The 17,991-nt window shown below is 29.8% G+C and overlaps 2 protein-coding genes across 2 annotated transcripts; one reads left to right on the top strand and one right to left on the bottom strand.

The window, feature by feature from the left end:
• Nucleotides 1-372: 372 nt before the first annotated feature.
• Nucleotides 373-12,966, top strand: LOC128874778 (CD63 antigen-like). Its single transcript, XM_054119841.1, has 6 exons — nt 373-614; nt 2,491-2,679; nt 2,805-2,975; nt 3,461-3,682; nt 4,299-4,360; nt 7,008-12,966. Exons 1-6 carry the CDS (start codon nt 552-554, stop codon nt 7,024-7,026), a joined length of 726 nt encoding a protein of 241 aa, XP_053975816.1. The 5' UTR covers nt 373-551; the 3' UTR covers nt 7,027-12,966.
• Nucleotides 12,967-13,154: 188 nt separating this feature from the next.
• LOC128874779 (ubiquitin-conjugating enzyme E2-24 kDa) lies at nt 13,155-17,642 on the bottom strand. Its single transcript, XM_054119842.1, has 7 exons — nt 17,373-17,642; nt 16,454-16,574; nt 16,176-16,310; nt 16,049-16,099; nt 15,747-15,879; nt 14,670-14,817; nt 13,155-14,441 (listed from the first exon to the last, which is right to left on the bottom strand). The coding sequence occupies exons 3-7, from the start codon at nt 16,304-16,306 to the stop codon at nt 14,344-14,346; spliced, it is 561 nt and encodes a 186-aa protein (XP_053975817.1). The 5' UTR covers nt 16,307-16,310; nt 16,454-16,574; nt 17,373-17,642; the 3' UTR covers nt 13,155-14,343.
• Nucleotides 17,643-17,991: the final 349 nt, after the last annotated feature.

Genomic DNA, 17,991 nt, shown 5'->3' with positions numbered 1-17,991 from the left:
CAATAGTAATTCGTTATCAAAATGGAATTAGTTATACTTCCACTGCAAGCAAGATTAACGACAACATAAATTTTGTTTTTATTTATACTTGCTTACGAGTATAAAATTGATTTTATTCTCCTACGCAGTTCTATGTGAAATGCGCAATTTTTAATTATTGCGTTTAATCCATACTTTCAGTATGTTTTTAATAGTTCCTTTAGCGTATACGAAGGTTTTATGTTCCTTCCTAATTAGAAGTATATATTTAACAATTAATGTTGGCGATGTGTGCGTAACTCTAAATAAATTTAGAACCCAGGGTTCTGCGATGAACGTAGCCAGTTCTGAGTAAATTAGGGGAAAGGTGCGCGCGCATTCAAGCTAGGCTGGTTGGATAGACGAAAATACGGGTATTCTCCAGCGAAGTTTCGAAGCGCGTGCATGTATTGTGGTGCATAATTGTAACGGAATTATCGGAACAACGCACATAGCACTTGGTTCTATTTCTTGCGTTAATTCGTAACTTTTGTATCCGTTTGTCTCGAAAGTAGTGAACAGTGATTGTAACAATGGTGTCCGGCGGCATGGCTTGTATCAAGTACCTGACGTTTCTCTTCAACTTAATATTTGCAGTGAGTCACCATGTTGTATTCGTGTTTCCGTAATTCTTAGTTTTGTTTTCCATCATCTATTTGGTATTTTTTGAAAAGATTCGTTTATTTATCATCTTGACGAAAAACGAGAAGATCAAATTGAATGTACATCGAGTAAACTACGTTGAATTATAGCGATGCCGCTATCGATTATTTTATTCGAATGTATGAAAATAATCACAAGTCGAAGTGTTTACAGTTTTCGTCAGTCACTATTCGAAACAAGTGTGAGAACTTGTTTTTTAAGAAATATTATCGAGTCCAAATTTCCAATGAAATATTCAAATTAATGTATTTTTGATATGAAACGATTTAGTCTAAATAAAATTGACAATAAATAAAAATAAAAATTACTTTGTAGTAAGGAGAGATACTTTTACATTGTAACAATTACATTTTAGGTCTTACTATGTCGTTAAATATAAACGTAATATTTAAAATGTTGCACACATTCTAAAATATGCATTCAATCAAATGAGTTTTTATAAAAATATCACAAGAGCATATATTAATTCTTGTTATTCAATTCGTTTTACGTAATTATAAACCTTTTTTAGTAATAACTTTTTATTAAATATTACATGTACAAGCTTCTACATTTTATTAGTCATGTTCTTACTGTGAATAAATCTAATCATACTTATCAGCTTGAAAACATAATCAACCTAAAGAATCTGCACTGACTATTAATGATTAGCTTCTTTCAATAGGTTTCAGTTTAATTGTAAAAATTTAATTTTATTATTTCTTTTGCGAGTCTATCGATGAAATGAAACCATTAAGCAATTACTCTCTGCATTTGTAGATAGGTTGCATATCCATATTCCATAGGTTAAGTTATAAATTATTCGTGTTTAGAAGAGTCTTGTGCATTATTCTTATTTATGTACATGCTTTGTGAATTACGTGTACCTATCTGCCTTTAAAAATATATTTAATATTATAAATAATGTTTCTTATATGTACATATTTGAGAATTGTGTGAATGCTTCTCTTTGTTATATGTCTGTACATAATTGTATTTCGTTTCTTAAATATAAAATGTTTAAATAAGCTGATTTCACATTGTTAAGGGAATTTTTATAAATTTATTATAGATAGAATAATAATGAATAGGTGTTACAAGACAAATCTTTTATCAATGAAAAGCATAAACTTTGCTATCATATTATAACTGATAATTTAATCAAGTTATCTGCACATACAGTAACGAACAAGAATATTGGCACATTTAAAATTTCATCATATCAGTATTAAATTAAGATAAAATAACAGTATGTGCTTAATTCTTTCTAGAAAATGTAGATTAAAGTCTTTGAGTATACCAAAAGTAATGAATGTTAAGCAACTATAGCCCTCAGGGACTGTAGCTATGTTTAATTGTAGCTACAGTACAGGTTTAGCAATTCCAAGGTTCCTGAGCTATAAAGGTGGCCAGTGAGCTCCAACAAACTACTGACACCCTCTAATGGGGATGCCAAAGAATAATAAAGAGAAGTATTTAAGCAAATGCAAATGCAAAGTACATAATGTAAAGTAAGAATTAAATGAATGTAAACAACAAACAATTGTTGGACTAGTACATTAGGTGTTATAGTCAAGTTATACAACTTTGCACCTTTTTAAATAAAACTCTTCACTTAAGCAAATGTACATAATAAAAGAAAATGGTAAAATATACATTTACCATTACTTTTGTACATGAAAATATCATCACAGACATAAATTTACTTTCTTTACACAATTCCTAATTTACTAATAACAACATAGCAGAAAAATGAATGTAATTTACTAATAATGCTCATATTTGTAAATATTGTTTCTAAACATAACTATCAAATTTCATTGATTACAGATAACTGGGATCGTGTTTATTGCAGTTGGCACTGTGATTCTTGTAGTTTACAGTGGATACAATAATTTTATGGACAGTTGGTTCTTTGTGGCACCTGTATTAATGATCGTAGTTGGTGCTGTTGTGTTCATTGTATCATTCTTTGGCTGTTGTGGAGCTGTCAAGGAAAACCATTGCATGATAATCACGGTAGAGATTACACTACTATATATTTTTTACATTAAATATAAATCAGTCTTTACACAGTTCTGAAACTAAAATTGATTAAATATAATTTAATTATTAAATACAATCCAACTTTATTTTCCATATAGTTCTCGGTATTGCTCCTTCTAATATTCGCACTGGAACTTGGTGCTGGTATTTCTGGATATATGATGCGAGGAAAAGTTCAGGATATGGTAGAAAGTCGAATGAATACTACAATGGAGAGCTACATGACCAATGATGACATTCATAGATCTTGGGATATCATGCAACATGACGTAAGTATGCGTAATGTAAAGTTTATGTTCTTATATGTTAAATATATGCAAATACAAGGCTATCCATTAAGTTCTCACATGCTCAACCAAGTCACAATAATACACTAAATTTTTTTAAATCAATTTAACACGTTCGCGCCAGCGTGTACCACTGGTGGCTCGCGCTAGCCTCTCTCATCGAGCGGCGTGTAGAGCCTGTGGCTTGCGTGTTTATCAAATGCCGTGAACCACCGCGCCGCCCCATGGCGAGAAAAATAAATACCAGCGCCGGCGCGAATGTGTTAAACAAACAAAAATTGCATTGAAATATTGACCTTGCAGCCTAAGAAAAGTCAGTACTTAAAAAATTACTAGATTAATTTCATAATTGTATAAAAAGATGGAAATGGTTTGATACCCACTTTAGCTGTATATTTTGCTAGAGTGGGTCTCGCATGTGATAATATATAGCAAGTATATAATAAAAAATAATTATTTAATTTCAGCTACAATGTTGTGGAATGATTAGCTCAAATGACTGGAGTCGCTTTGGTTTCGTGGACAACATCGTACCAAATTCTTGCTGTAGAGAAGTACCAAAAGGATCTGAATGTGACCTGAATTCAATTTACATATATGAAAATGGGTGTATGCATAATCTTCAACAAGCTATTGAGCATAATGCATTGATTTTGGGTGGTGTGGGCATTGGGATTGCTATTATTCAGGTAATTATTACTTATTTATTTTATATTTATTTTCAATTTAATTTAATATTACATCGATATTATTGATAAACTATAACTAAATGAAATCAGACTTTGAAGCTTCGAAGCTTATTTTCACAGTATTATGCCTCCTTAATCTTATCATTTCTGAATACAACTCAATTATACTAAATTAATTTTGGAATTTTTGTTCACTAATTATACTTATAAATATATGAAAAAATTAAATAACGAAGTGAAACTCTTACAGAATTGTTCCCAAAAACTAAAATTTTTATGTACCTAGTGGTTTTTTTTTCGATTCAAGCGGCTAGAAAAATATTTTTGTCCGTGTACTTCAGCACAATAATTACGCACGTATCATCCATTAAACATGACTCATAGTTATTTGTGCTCATGAATAAAACGTAGTTCATTATTTGTATTGTGCCTACTTCCTTATTTATGTAAAAATGTATTAGGCGTAATAATTAAATAGGAAATGTTTATTTAGTTAATACGAATATTTATAGATCCATGTAACACACTAAAAAATATGTTTAAATATTTTGAATGTTAAATATAATGAATTATCCCTGATACCTTTAAAAAATATAACGGATTTTTTTTATTTCAGTTAATCGGAGTAATCTTCGCATGCTGTTTGGCACGTTCAATTCGTCGCGAGTACGAGACTGTGTAAGCAGACAGTTATCTACAGTTCTATTGCTTAAAAATTGCACTCAGGCTCCGAAATGTGCTCTATTTCTTTCGATATCACACATTTATGTGACAATTGTTCCAGTTTTTCTCTTTCAGTAACAGAATATTGCACAAACTGCACATTGTATATCATTTTTACCATGTTGCACAAAAATGGAAGACAGAATCATCTACTTCTATACAAGGTGCTCATAAAAGTGTGAGACTTCTTTTAAGAACTGTTCCAGCCATAAAGATTAGGAACACTTCTACCAATTTGCAATTTGACAATTAAACTACATTTTTTTCACTCTTGTGACTTTTAAATTGTAGTTCTGCGATGCTGAAATCAGTAAAAATTACCTGGAATTCATGGCTAAAATGCTTACATATAGAAAATGAATCCTCAGATTGCAGAATGATAAATGATTATTTTCCTTATTCGACATGTAGAATTCGTCTTAAAAGAAATATCTTACATTTTTGTAAACACCCTGTATAAAGGAATTTACTTCTACCTGAAATTATCAAAGCTGTCATTGTTAATAAATATTATGTTTTATATTCTATTATGCATGTAGAAATAATCACTCTCACTTCTATTATCATTACTGCTGCTGCTACTGCCATTCTTATTATTAGTAGCAGCAGTAATTTCGGTGGTATTAGTATTATAACTAACGTTTAAAATTTTATTCAGAAACTTTTGTTTTGATGCTAAAAGTTTTGTTATAAAATGAAGCAAGTATTTTTGTGCAGTATCATGTCTTTCTGACTGTTTTTTTAAGACTGATCACTTTTATTGTATGTTAATGGAACAAGAATAATTTTACTTTGTTACGAAACTACATATGAAGATTCAAGAACTATAAAGTGAAAGTAATATATATGTTAAGATATCAATTTTATATACATAAATATTAGCATTCGTTTTGTTACAATCACGTTTCTTCATAGCTTTGATTTGCAGATCATCGTCTTGGATATCTCAGTATGTTACTTCATTTTTTATTTAACATTAAACAGAAATTATTGTAATTGTTGAAACTGTTAAGCTTTCAATATGAAAATAATTAAAGTTCTTATATTAGATATCAGCTTATTTCACAGCCTTATTAAAAGTATTCTAGCGCTATGACTTTTCGAACTTTGTATGGTAATTTTGTCTACCTATTGTTTGATAAATTATGTATAATTTTTTTTTTAAGTATCAAATAAAAATAACAATAGCGAAATCAACAAAATGTTTATTAAAAAAGAAGGTTATATATTAAAAAAGCATTATGGGTAATAATCAAATAGATTAAAAGTACTTATAATAAGTAAAATTTGTAATACATTTTTACTACTGTTTACATTATCTTACGACTAATTTCTAATACGAACGATTCATAATATCTTGCTCATTTTCTTTTGTTTCTAACAATTTTTATGCTTATACCAGTAAGACTGTCATTCAGTTATTGCACTTCACTTAAAAAAGGTACATGTGTTCCATAGATATGATCCGAAAAAATCACTATTTATGTAAGAATTGAGAAAGTGTTCTGTTGTTCATACGAAGTTTACGTAGTGTTGACGCCATACATTATTATTAATAAATTTAATATTAAGGTAATATGATTGCACGATTGTATATTTGGAAAACTTTGAAATCAGTTCTGTATACAAAATGGAACTGTCTCTGCACTGAGGCAAAATCGATGCATTTAGTAAACAAATGTGTTCAGTTAAACATTAACGGTGTACAATTTTTTTAAAACTTGATTTTTATATCTACGCTTTCCACAATTTGGACGTTGAATATTAAATTGATGGAATGGATATTTTTATTTGGTTCAAAGTTTAATTAAATAATAGGTTTCATTGATTACAAATTTATTATTTATAAAGAAATACATTGAGATTAATGGATCAAATGATGGATTAAATAAACTGTATCATTGATAACAAATTTCTAAACAATTATATTGTTAAATAGTGCCAATAAATTCACATACTTTTGATGCCAATGATCTTTACATATGAAAATTTTTCATTGGGTCTGTATGACTCGACAGTGTGTGATACCTAATATAAGCGAAGGATACCTTCCAAGCTATTGGGTTCAGTACTCAAGTTGACAGTTAGAGTGTAATGAAGTAGACAAGGAGTCTATGAGCTACCATATAAGGTGATAGCAGTCGTGTGCATTTTTGATTCGTTTGTTTGCTTTCTCTGGAACAGTTCAGGAAAGGCTACAGCTTCAGCTGACCAAGGTCCTGAAGCTGTTTCTCTTAAACCCCTTTGTTGTGGCTCAAGATACAGAGATATGAGGGAATCTAATCTCCAACTTAAAAAAACAACTCTATTAAAGCAGTCCATTATGGCAGTCAATAATATAGAGGTTTTCTGTTTGTGACAGAATTAAGTTATAATGCCACTGAATATTAACATCTTGAAATGAATCTCAAATTTAAGTACAATCTTACTCTATCTAGCATTTTATTGTATAATTAATAATGTAATATTCAATATCCTAAATTAAGTTCCTTATTTTGGAAAGCGTAAACTGCACATTCTTGCTTTGCCACACATGGCACTGAATGTATTCTAACCGAAATTATATATTGTCATGAACAATTTAATTATATTCTACTTCCAGCGAAACCGCAGCACACTGATCTGACATCCATTAGGAGGCATTATAACTCTAAGTGTTGTTCGTCGTGCATTCATTAAAAGAATAATTCTAAAGTCGTCGCAAGACCATTTACTTAGAACCTGACTGCAGACTAAACCAATGTTCATCTGCAGTTTATCTTAAGAAGAAAGCAGACCATTGGAGAATTATAATTCACTTACTGCCACTATCTGCCAAATGGTAAAAACCAAACTGCTCCTTCTTAGACTGCGCCGTGTATGAAATTAAAGTTTGCGACATACGAATGTTTTGAACGGAGATAGGATGATCACTATATATTTGGCTTGATGTGTGTTACAGTCTGAAAGACTCTTTCAGTGCCTCAATATATTAAAATGAAAATCATCTTTTAAATATTCACTCTGTGCAACATGTTTAATTCATTTAGTATGTTGTAGTTTTATTTTGTAAAATGCATTTTTAGCGTGTATAGCGGAGCTGGATAAATATTTACTTTTTATATTCTTCAATTTGTGAATTCCTGAATTTGAAGACAAAATATTGAAGGTGTATCGTAATACCTTATTTTCTATTAATAGTATTTTGTTATCGTAAACATTAATAATAATCAAATAAATATGTGAATACTTAATTTTATTTATCGACTTCAATTGGTATGAACTATTCTTTTGTTCTCTAAACTTACATATACTATCATTTTATATAAGCTAAAATGACATAAAGTGAACTGTACAATACAAATTTAAGTTAAAAATCATCCATTTTTTTTATACTGAATTGCAGTTCGTAAGTATTAGAAATATTGTTATCCAGCTTCAGTAACTACAAAGTTAATATAAACATCTAAAGTAGAAAAACAATTTATATCTTTGTCAATGAACTCTCTACAAAAAGTTTATAAGTCATTAAGTTAGAAAAAAAAGACATACATTTATCTATTCTCGAGCAGTTTTACAAATTACAATTTTTATAATTATACTCTTTTATACAAGTTGTAACCAAAATAGATGACCAAACTTTAGAAGTATATATTTTACACATTTTAAGGATAAAACAGAAAAAGGTCGTAAAATTCCTAAAGCATTTCTTTATTTTATCTTCGGTTGTTTGTACTGGATAAGAATGATCTATAATTCTATCTGTTTGTTCTTAAAATGTGTGAAGTAAGCTTTTAAACTTTGACTACCTCTTTTAGACTTTTTATGTAGTTACGATTTGTATCACTGATTGAGTGTTGACAAAAGAGAAATTGATTTCATTTTTAAAAGCTATGTAGAATCGTGCAACAAAAGAATACAAGAATTTGTCCAAACTTTAGAATTTAGAAAATCGATCGCATAGTAGTCAACACGAACGATTCGAAATTTCGCGACGACAGATTTTTATTATCGTTCACGCAAAACAGCTTCCAAAAAAAAGTCACGAAATAATATTGCTCACTCACGGCATTGCGTCGATTTAACACGAATTTTATTGTAATTACAATAATTGTCATTGCAATCCCCTTTTTCCTTATTTTGAAATCTCGCATATTTTAATGTAACAAGAAAGTTACCGAGTAATCAAAAGAATTGGGTCGGGTACCTCCAGGTACCTCGGCTTAAGATAAGAAAAGTCTGAAAGAATTAAATAACAAAAAAGCCAACCAGAATAACTTTTAAAGTTTCCAAAATTCGAATCCTGCTCTATTTCTATGATTGCCAGAAAGAACAAAATTGAAATCATTTATTCATTGTAAAAGTAATTCGAATTATTAATCGAGAAGTTTTAAAGATCCATTTATTTGCTTTTCGATTCATCTTTAGAGCTATATGACTAATATACATATAAAATTAAAATTATACACATACTCTATAAATTTAATTTTATACTTTTAGATCACTCGATTACGTTCATTTCAAAGATGACGAGAAAACACTTGTATCGAAATGTAAATAAGTGGTTGTTTAACTTTGTAATAATTCGAATTGTTCATAGAAACAATGATTAATGTTTTAGATAGTTTTAGTAATTGTAAATTAACCCTTAACAATAGTTGCACGGCCCCAGGAACCGCATTAATATTTCTTTCGTCAAATATGAGTTATATTATTCCAAAGATTATTGTTTTAATAAATAAAGTATTTCGTACGCCCTTCTAGAAGTCATTTAACTTTGAGGAGTTGCAGTTAGTACAGTCTTAAATTCAGTTTGTGTTATATTTTGTACATAATTTTGACGGCTGGTAATATTTTGAAATCAATTATTTATATAAAAAATAATGGAATAGATATTTGCGATTAAAAAGTAATAACGCATCGTTAAACTTTCGAATATATTGGAATCAGAAAAGGTTAAACTTTGAAGTTCAAAGTTTGAACATAGAATGTCAAAAGTCGTGACGTGATTTTATGTTACATGAAAACTTAACCCTTTGCGCTCGAGGCATTTTTCTATATTCTATAGAATCAAATCCAGTCCATTTTTATAATAAATTTCTATGAAACCAAAAAGTCTACTTCGAAGAAAAACACCTACGAACGTTCATGACTCAATGTAGTATTATTTCAATTCATAATTAGTTGTATTCTGATGTAAGTGAATTTGAAATTGTACGTTCACAAAATCATTTTTAAATTACATGTGTCGCCTTAGAGGCGCCATCCGAGCACAAAAGGTTAAAGCAACATTAACACACTGAACTATAACAATATTATTGTATTGGTATACTTCGGTGCATTTACGCCGTCCAATTTGGCGCTGTGATCGCTCACGAACGTTTTCTTGCTAAAATTTAAATGTATAATTATATAATAGGTGTAGAATTTTGTCGTGAATAATTAATTGCTTCGAAAAAATTGATTTGTTAAAGTTCACTTTCGACATTTGTTTGATACATCTTTATTCTAAGATAAAGAAAAAAAGTAGAAAGAAATTTTTTCTATTCCTACAATTATATATTTATTATTGTTTAGTAATTTCCAAAATTGTTCAAGTTAATTTTACAGCTCCTTTTTCAAAAGGGGTCTCTGGGACCTTACAATTATCTTGTAACTCATTCAGCTTGATTTATTTTGAACTTGGTCTGAACAAACTGCATTGATATTGCGTTTAGGACTGAGAGGTGTTGTCTCAGACTCGTGGTGACGCATTTCGGCCTAGGATATGCTTTACAAGCACTGAACTACGTTAATAATTGATATTACTATACTAATAACTAGCCTGCGGATCTTTATGCATTTATAGGAAATTTGAATGTGCAAGAACTTACAAAATGCAAACAATATGCAAGAATATAAAAAAGATTGAAAGTAAAGTTCATGTTTTACTATTTGCAGAATAAAATAAATTCCTATTTAGATTCAATTTTTGTAGGCACGTTCGCCAAGATTTTATTTTGCATAAAGATCCGTAGTCAACTAATAACTAATAATTGGTATATTGCAGTGATTACAGCCTCGCAGATTTATATAGCTCAGTTTAAGCTGAATGGGTTAAGCATCGATACTTGTACGACTGTAGTTAAGCGTTGACCCATCTTTTATAAAAATATTATATATCATAAATTCTCCGTTCTATTTACACATAATAATTTAGCATTATTATCGCAAATAATTCATGTAATTTTTAATTTTATAAATTTTCAAATTTGCTTAATTCATCGAGCAATTTAATATTTATTAGAAAAATTACGAAATAAACTAAATAATTTAACGAAGCTCTATGAGTTGTCTGTGTTCGATATTTATGTAAATTGGAACCGATACAGGGGGACTCAATAGTTATCGCGAGATAATAAGCGAGGTTTCAATAATATTTAAGTAAGACGTAATCGTAAAAGGAAACAATTAGTAGGTATATATTTCTCAGTAGACGATAACCGAAACGTTAAGTGTCCCTAATTTTTAGCGATGTGTCTAAGTGGTTAATTAATTGATTAGAGTTAATTAAAGTAATTGTAATACCAGTTTATTTGAAACTTGATACATACTTGAATATGTTCTCACTTAGATTTGTATATTGCAAATTTTGTTGAAACATTCTCGAGGTTCATATATTCGATTATCAATTTTTAATTGCATTATTTATAAATTGTAGATTCGTTTTTTGTTACATTGACTCTGTTTAACGATGTTTTAGTTCGTAGTCTTAAGTCATAGATTTATACATGTATTTCATTTTGAACTATGTTAAATTTTAAACGCATGGTTAAATCATAAAACTTTCATATTCAAAAACAAACGTCACTCATTTAATGATAAGATCCGATCGACATTGATTCATGTAATTCTGTAAAAAAAAATTGTAATTATTGCTTCATGTAAAGAAGCAGAAAGTTTTGTATATTATTCTTAATTAATCGGCTGAAAAGGAAAGACTGATGGAAAGGTAAAAAAAAAAAAAAAATACGGAATCAATATTAAATGAGAAAAAAAACGATTGTTTTTTATGACGTTTATTAGTTTTTTATTATATTTTTCTACTTGTATTTTAATTAATTAATGGATACATTATTAACGTTCTTTAGGAACTGATCACTTTAGCACGTCTTGTTCGTATAACTTTTATCTATATTAATAAACTATAGTAAGTAAGCATTGCATTAATTTATCCCACGGCATAATTATTATTTCCGTGAGAATTTATGGTTTGATATAATTTTCCAATTAACAGACTTCATAACATTAAATCAAAATTTATTTACAAGTTCGCTCTACAAATCGACATGTAGGAGTTAAGAAATTTGCCATTCGATGTATATTACATAAAATAATTAAATTGTGAGAAAATTATTCCTATTTGTATAAAATATTTTTAAAAGTTGATATATTAGAGGAAATTGGAACAAAAAACGATCGCTTCAAAGTAAAGAAAAAAGGGCGGCGAGAATTCTATATGATCAGACTTTTTCTTTTATTTTGTTATATTTATTTATGATTAGCAGCTAACATTCAGTATTATATGGGATGCTCTCCTGTACTGTCCTACAACTATTTGTTGATAAAACAAATAAATTCGCAGGAAAGAATAGAGTAGAATGAGAATTCAATTTAAACGGTAATTCGTACATCGTAACACATAATTTTAAATGTTTTTAAACAATCTTCGGACACTTAGATAGCTAAAAGATGTGTCTTGAACATTCTTTTGTTTTAATTCATCGAATTTACGAATCAATTTAAATTGAGGTTTCTGAGATTATTAAAATATCGATTTTCATTCAAATATCATTGAAATAATTGTCTTCTTAGATTTTCTCAGATATAACATATTTGGATAAAAATAATTCCCTTTTTGACTAACCTTTTTAATTATAAAAAGAGCAGATTCAACGTTTAATTTATATACAATTTCAGTGGTCCAAAAGATCTATAGATCGTGTTCTGAAAAAGTTGCAGAATATATTTACAGGAATTTTGACAGTGATTAAATTTAAATAAACGATGAAACTTTATCACACAACGCGAGTATAAAAACCTAAATCGTTAATTAAAATAGTAAATTCTCAGTGCTTATATTATATGATTAACATTTTTTTCTGCAAATTTATTTTTTACCAGAAGGAACCATTATTGAATTATTCTGCAATCTGCTAACATTATCTGCATCATTAACTAGCATAAAATTTTGTTAGTTTCACAATTCGCATAGTTAAATCGTTCTTTCAATTAATTTATTCCTAACGAAAGAAAATAACTTTGTGAGACTTATTAGACGAAATTATCATTAATGTTACTATAATCAGTTTGTTAATGTAATCGATAAAATTCTGATAAAAATCATGATCTATGGTTTATCACTAATATACAGGACATTTTGTTTATTTACAGTTGTAGCGATTTAAATGTCACAGGCCCAAGTACCACATAATTTAGAAATGGAATTTCAAATAATCGAAATTCCAATCTTGTCAAATTAAATAAGCGCAACATTTAGTTAATTACGAGCATTCGTATATTATTGAACGCTAAATTCATAAGAGACCAGTAGAAAGGAATTTGTTGTCGTAATTACTGAATAAATATAACTAAGTTAATCTTTGAATCGAAAGGGTCAAGGTATATATAAACAATTTGTTCGCAAATCGTTATGCGCTTTTTTTGTCAGAATAAATAGTGTTACTTAATTAAATGGTTCTATTTACTTTATGTAAACTTGATAGAGAAATATGAAAAACTAAAAATTTAATAGGGCCCCTTAAGATAACTATCAGCGTAATTACTTACAAGTCGAATTATTCGTATTGTTCATAATATTGCCTAACCTATTATTCGATACTATCGATGGACGTATCCTTTTAAATACTATCTCATCGCGAGTTCTTAAAACGAGCAAATGAACAAAACGGAGGACAAAAAAACGGAGGTCCCTCACTTTCACTCTTTCACTCTTAAGTCATATTTGTTAGAAATATAAACAAAAATGTCTTATTATAATTACTTGACACGAATTGATTATTCTCGCTCCTTAACCTTCCTAGTGAAATATTTCTGTATTTGGAAAATGTTCTACGTTAGTATGTTTTGTTTAAATAATTGAAGGAATATATATTCATAATTAAAAGAAATTATTCGTCATAAAAAATGTATGATGAAAAAAATTTAAGTAATCATTTCGATTATAACGCTAATTAACTATATGTACGTAAGAATACACGATGGACGATGAATTTTTGTCTCAAGAGTTAGAGAGTGAAAGAGAGTTTGGTTGCACATGTACGCACATTCATTCATCTTAGGCACATTTACATACTCGATATAAAAGCACATCACAATGATCGAATCGACGATCTTGAAGAGTCTTTCATTTAAAGCGGTCCTTCGATCGATATACATATACATACAATAAGTTTTTCGAAGGTACGGAGAACCAGAATCATGATTATTCGAATGAACATTTGTAACAAATTAAACATACACAAAAATTTGTACGTATCATCGAATAATAGCACATTTTTGATGACTTTTAACTTACTTTATCGATTTTACTTGAAAATTTGTTCCTTTATCTCTTTTACATAAAAGATGATTCACCAAGCAACGCCCATAATCGCTTAATCGATCAACCGAATATATGTAAAAAGTTTTCATTCATCTTTCATAAAGTTCAATGTAAACGAATATATTTATCTTTCTTCGGATCAAGATCAAGCAATCGTGCACTTCTGTATTTAATCGTTTATTGATAAGTTAAACATTCGATTAATCCGAGAGAATTTAACTAACGTTTAATTAATTTATTAAAAATAATTTATCGATTCGAATAATCAAAATTTCAGTATAGTTAAATGGGCTCCCTTAAGTGGCCGTTCTTCGTTTCGAAGAAATGAAAAGGGCAGGATTTTTCAAAAAGTTGTTCATGTGGCGTAACGTTTAGTCCAAAGCCGTGCTATACGATCGTGTTCTTCTCTATTCTGGAGATACTGTGTTGCTATGCTCCCCACTAGGGGATCCGCTAAAACAAATAATAATAAATTCTGTAAGCTGTCTTACTTTGTTAAATATTTTAAGGAATGATTCTATAGGTCACGTTTATTAATTACTGAAAATCATATAGAAACACGTAAAGAAACTAATATGTCGTGAAATGTTGTTTTTATTAGAAAGAAAGAGCAACAAATTTAATTAACGTTCTTATGAAAATGCTCAACTTTAATTACAATAAATGTGGATTGTATCTTACCTGGATTGCAGTCTGTTAGAAGTGAACAAATGGACAGTAAGACCTTGGAAATTGTAAGTGCGGGTGACCAATTGTCCTTTAGTATGTCCAGACAAATAACACCTTGACTGTTTATATTACAATGATAGATGCGAGTTCGGAATGTGACCTAAAAACGTTATGTTAACAATTAATTATTTACTAGTAATTTAACGCCCCTTGCTTTTTCCGTGCCACGTGGATCGTCAGGGACCCACAATGGACTTTCCATTCGCATCACATAATGGAGGATGAGAATCCTGAAAAAAACGCGGCAAGCAACTGAAAAACCGCTGATAGAATTTTCATTCAAAATGAGTTATTATTAGGGATGAATAACTTGAAAAGAAAAAAAAATGTATACTGTATTTCAGCACTATTTCTCCATATTAAAATTTAATATAGATTTTCAAATATATCAAAGTGCTGGTCAGCATGAAATATAAACATTTAAAGGGGGCAATACTTTCCATTTTCTCATTGTTTCTGTTTATAATTTTTAATTCTACCATTTCTTTTTAGATTCAATTTTAATTGAAAATTGTTCAGTACTAGACAACTACTAAAACATAAATTTAGATTGTTTTTACTAGACACTCTACTTAACGAGAAAGTGAAGATCTAATGTAATGGAAATGAAGATGAACTATAACGAATAAAATGTTGTGTTATAAAATAGAAAAGCAATAAAAGTAAGCAATTAGAATAAGATGTATAAGATTCTTTTATGTACTTTAATTTGCATGATTTGCGCTATGAACATTTTGCGACGTGCACTGTTAGTTACAATTGCTACAAAATATATATTCAATAATTATATTAAATATTCAGCTTTTCTGTTTTCAATAAATATAGCAGTTAGTACGGCATTACATAAAATCAGTCCTGAGCACATTAAAGTAGAAATAATTTATTATAAATTTCATATAATAATTTCATTTTCACAGTACATATTTTACTGTTTTGTTAGTTCATTATTATGAAATTCCTGATTGCATAAAATTGTAAATATAAAGACTTATTATATAATTAAAATAATTAATTATATTATTAACGTACCTTTGGTGGTTTAAAGGGATATTCCGGAGAAAAGTGTATATCTAAGAAGAATACTCCTCCTTCATAAACTGAACCAGGTGGTCCAAGTATAGTTGACACCCATTCATATAAATTATCTCCCTTAGGTCCAGCACTATAAAACAAATAATAAAATAATATATTACTTCGTGTTTAAAAGAGTTGTTTTCTAAGAAGCATCACTTTGAAAAAATTGTGGGAAAATTTGGAAAATTAAATCTTGTAAGTACCAGACTATCTTAATCATGTTATACTAATGTGAAAGTTAATAAAAAAGTGCAAACCTGCAATTTGGCGGTGGATCTAACGTTATTTCTGCCAATTCTTTCTGTATCCTGTGACAAGAAGATTAACGAAGTCATTACAAGCCTACACAGAAGAGTCTTTAATTTTGAATGATGGACGTGCTACCTCTTGGCAGATGTTCCTAAAGCTTTTGACATCTTTGGATTTGGCTTCGCTTCCTTACTTTCTGGCTTATTGTCTGCTAGCGATGAACCACGCCCCCGGCCAGTTCCACTTGAACCTGCGCCCGATGACATGGCTCTGAAACAATTCATACCAAATTATATCATTAAAGGTGAGTTAGAAAATTCAAATTAGATATCAGAGATGTTTTGTTACTTTCAATTAAATTCTAAGTTGGGAAAGAAATGAACAAAAACAATTATTATAACAATGCAACATACCTCGTGTCCTAAACTATGGACGTCGAGAACCTCTTAGGGCGAGGCAAGGGGACAAGGAACACTCTTAGAAGTAGTGATAACGAATCCACAATAGGAACCACTAAACGAACAATCTCCTGATCTAAAATTAAACAGAAAAATAAACAGTAATAAATTGTTTTTTTTAAATATTGAATACATTTAACATTAATATTATAGAATATCGTATTAATAAATAGACTAACACATAAAAACATAACAGATTCATGCTTTGGAGTATTTAAGAATAATAGTCTCCTAGAGTTTCAATTACAAAATGTTATTAAAATCTTCTAATCATTATATTTACAAAAGTAAATATTTTACACCGGAAATAAGGTTATATTTTTTATTATGAAATGTTTACAAATACAACAAGAATTCGGTTAATAATATTGAGTAACAACAATAACAATTCAACATAAAATCGAATAAAACAATATACATTATTTCGTACATATCTGATAAACTTAATTCTACACAAAAGAATAATTAAAATAACCAAATAAATACAGCAAAACGAACATTGACTCGAACAGTTGAATAAATTCAAATTACAAACTCGGGACAATTTTAAATAGACAAAATTAATAGAAGCTCTATTAATTTAGTTAATACTACGAAAATCTTAATCCAGTTCTAAACAAAAGTATAAAAACAACCTGTACAGTATCAAAGTGTACAAAAATATAGCGACATTTACAGAAAAAAAAGTAAGTAGTAAAGTATTTATCAACTCGTTAATCAACTTCTATGTAACACGATGGAAATATATTAGATGTAACGAACGAAAGGATTTAGTAATTAGCTAACGAAATATCGAATAGTATGCATCCAACCATTTCTATTTTAAAAAGGGGATTATAGAACCGTTCGTGACTGAGAGAAAGAGGTGCGTTACCTCGCTGATAGAAAGGATAGCTTCTTGATTATTTCAGGATGAACTTTAGAAGCGAAGATTGATCCTAGGTAAAACTCAAGTAAACCGCCTGAATCCTCTGTTGTTCGTACTACTAGAAATTAGTGCTCCTCAAGTGCTGATTTGCAGGCTGGCGGGCTTCATCGTCGCTCTCATGTCCCGAAGTCACGGTCGCGGCGTCCCTTTTCTCTCGGCGAGCGCCGAAACGTGCGCATCTCTGCGTCGCCGGATGTTGACTCTGTCGCCGCTGCGGCGGACGTCGGTAGCCGACGCTCCTAGGTGGACGCACCGTCGGCTCAATTATTTAGGAATATGCGATACCAATCATTCCTTCTAAATCCCCTACACTCTTCTAGTTGCAGAGTACGTTATCACAGACTACTCTAGTATCAGTACAGCCTACTCTAGTGCCTTCTAGTACTAGACGTGCTGAGGCAAAAATGCCAACATTGCGAGAGTCCGGCTTCGATATACCTAACTGTACCTAACCCTTCGACCATACATACAGGGTGTCCCAAAAATGTTGTAACACCTTGAAATGGGTGGTTCGGGAGGTGATTTGAAACAACTCTTTCCTTAGCGAAAATGTTGTCCGAGGCTT

The sequence above is a fragment of the Hylaeus volcanicus genome, chromosome 4, assembly GCF_026283585.1.
Source record: "Hylaeus volcanicus isolate JK05 chromosome 4, UHH_iyHylVolc1.0_haploid, whole genome shotgun sequence".
Lineage (NCBI taxonomy): Eukaryota > Metazoa > Arthropoda > Insecta > Hymenoptera > Colletidae > Hylaeus > Hylaeus volcanicus.
This window is presented reverse-complemented; position numbering and strand designations above follow the sequence as displayed.